This window comes from Agrilus planipennis, unplaced genomic scaffold, assembly GCF_000699045.2.
Source record: "Agrilus planipennis isolate EAB-ADULT unplaced genomic scaffold, Apla_2.0 scaffold26, whole genome shotgun sequence".
NCBI classification, from domain to species: Eukaryota; Metazoa; Arthropoda; class Insecta; order Coleoptera; family Buprestidae; genus Agrilus; species Agrilus planipennis.
Window position 1 is genome coordinate 1292682 of NW_020439469.1, and position 2820 is coordinate 1295501.

Here is a 2820-nt window from a genome sequence, read left to right on the forward strand (position 1 = left end):
TAGGCAGTAAACTTGACGGAATTTGAAGGCTAGCTTCCGGATTTGTTATTTCCGAATTTTATAATGTGATTGGCATTAAAAACACGCTCACCTTCAACGAAATTTCCTTTCCGAGGCTTTGTGTCAGCCCAATCACATATTGTGTCAATACTTATCATTTTATCGTAATTTAAAAACTTGGAAATTGCACGGTACATTATAGGAACTACGATAAATTTTCCCTAATCGGTGCCATGTTTTTAGGCTCCTCCCATTTGACGGATCCCAATAAATTACCTCAAATTAATGAGAGAAAATTGTTGCTGCTGTCACATCCTCGCCGGTAATCGAAGTCGAGATCTTTGGCTTTTGTAGTGGGTGGAAATTGAATTAATTTCACATTAATGTTTGAATATTATTAAATGTTGTGTTATTGTGTTTGAAATATTGAGATTGTTTTACTGGTTCCGTGGAATAGTTTTCATTCTTATATGATTCCACCTGCTCATATACCTGCTCTTTTATTCCACTTATTTATATCGTTTAACGGTTATTAACGATAAAAACTTAATCAATTACTTACAGATAATTCAGTAATCTGTGCCAACATTAGGAAAGTTTCCATCTTGAGAGGGTTATGGCTGAAAGAGTGGCTGACAGCTAGTGATACTCCACCGACAACAGCTCTAAAGAAATCGACACCATTATTTCAAATTACTTTATGATTAGCGTTTTTAAACTCACCGAAAGGATGGAATAGCATAATCAATACCCAATTTTTGACTGGATATAGACAACTGGTCAACATTGTAAGAAACTGATGGAATGAAGATAGTGGCATTGATATTATTTCCTACTTCATCGTCTTGCGGTAAATCAAAATTGGAGAAATAGGCTACGACTGCTGAGTTAAGGGATACGGAAATGCTTAAATAAAAAAATATCATATTTCAGTGATAAGTTTCGTATATATAAAGAAGTTCACTCAGTTGCAGTTGCCTATAGGTTTATGTAACTAAGGACTATATGTTTCATCCGCAATTTGGTGCCGGAGTGTCTCGTTTCGTTTATTAAAATTTACAAATGATGTGACGTGCCAGATTGCACGTACTCGCGGATTTTACAAATAGGTTCCCTTTTGCAGTACCAGAAAGAAAATCTGCTACCTTCTTGTGTGTTTTCGGTAGAAGAAATTATTTAGTTTCCTCTTCTTTTACTTTATATTAACTTGTCTAAACCTCCTGGATCTCTCTTGGCCTTCTAGGTAATGTATCTTAGGTGATAGAAATGCACTTTACAGTTCCTCCAAAATTCCTTGATTTAATATTTAAATTAGAGATGCGTCATTCGGTTACTTTAACTTTCACCGGCATTTTTCTTCTCGAACTAATAAATACATGTACCGAACTCTACAGACCGCTGCAGTGATTTTATAACACGCGTCATCCCTAATATAAATGCAATGTGAGTTTGTTTGTTATCACATCACGCCTTGACTACATAAAAGAATATAGGGGGTACCTTTTATCCAGAAAAAATGCTTTTCCCCTTGAATGGAAAACTCAATTCAAACTTTTACAGAAATCTGTGCAAATAGAATGAATGCGCACTAAGCATGAGCAAGACGGACATTGTTTATCACGGCGCACCTAAGTAAAGAGAAGTGTTAAGTCCTAAGTTTTTCTCTTTTTTTTGTACATGAAATATTTTTAATTTAAATTCATATTTGCAATTTTAAATAGTGTCTAAGTTAGTGAAGCCGGACCAGTTTACATTTTACCTGGGTATTCGCAGAACCCTTATNTCGATAGTGTGCAATTGATTAAATGAAATGGATATAAAACTAATTATTGTCTAAATAAAAATATCAGTTACATACTCGTCAGACAAAACCAGAGATACATTTCTGACTGTGAAGGGGTCAAATCTTTGGAGTAATCGTTGGAGTTGTTGAATCCTTTCGTTGTCTATGGCCGCATCTACGAAAAACGCAAGGAATACATTTCAGTTGTTGCACTGAGTACCGTATTTTCAAACAATCCGCAAATGACACAATATCAGTAAAATACACACCGGTAAAAGCCAAGTTCAGGCAGATCAGGAATCCCGTAAAAAAGACGACTTTCATGATGACAGTTTTATGGATTTTCTTGCACAACACTTATTATTCGAACGCGTTCTAGACAATCGTGATTCTGTACCAGAAACAAATTTCTTTTATAGTCGGAGAAATGTAATTGAGAATTGATAAAAACCACTTAAATGGAGCTGAGGTACTTCCCAATATTGCATTATAGATATATAAATGTTGTACACGACGATAAAGTAATTAATTCCTTTAGTATTCTCCTAGATAAGAATGAGATTACTGTTAGCCAATTCGTAAGGGTTTTGACAGTGAAATATGATCAGTATTATTAAAGATCATCATTGTTGGGAGGTGTAATTCAAAAGGTACTACATGAGTGGGTGAACATAAAATACATTTCGTATAAATTATTTTCAATAAATTTCACAGTAGCATTATCTGTTGCCCTCGAATTGTAATACCTTCTTTAGGCAACGATCTTTTCACATATATATATGGTGCAATAATTACATCAATATCAAAAAGGAAGACATCTATCGGGTTGTTCGGAAAGTCATTTCGTTTTTTCCCGACAGAGGATTTAATTGTATTCTTTTGCACCCAACTTCACATTTAAGCCGTATAATTTTTATATACTTTGAGAGCTCATATAGCAAGGCTTGTGTGTGAAAAATTCCAATTAATTCTACGCAGTAGTTTTTGGTTGGTGCCCTTTTAAATATGGAGAGCGATAAGCAGCATTTTCGACATAT

At 34.6% G+C, this 2820-nt stretch overlaps 2 protein-coding genes across 6 annotated transcripts in view; one reads left to right on the forward strand and one right to left on the reverse strand.

Annotated features, from left to right (window-relative positions):
* The window catches only part of LOC108740021 (mitogen-activated protein kinase-binding protein 1), a 482920-nt gene that overhangs the window by 199436 nt on the left and 280664 nt on the right, over positions 1-2820 (forward strand). The gene's annotated exons all lie outside the window — the stretch shown is intronic.
* LOC108740143 lies at positions 536-2179 on the reverse strand. The gene is made up of 4 exons (XM_025979111.1): positions 2053-2179; positions 1859-1958; positions 724-906; positions 536-665 (listed from the first exon to the last, which is right to left on the reverse strand). Exons 1-4 carry the CDS (start codon positions 2105-2107, stop codon positions 551-553), a joined length of 453 nt encoding a protein of 150 aa, XP_025834896.1. The 5' UTR covers positions 2108-2179; the 3' UTR covers positions 536-550.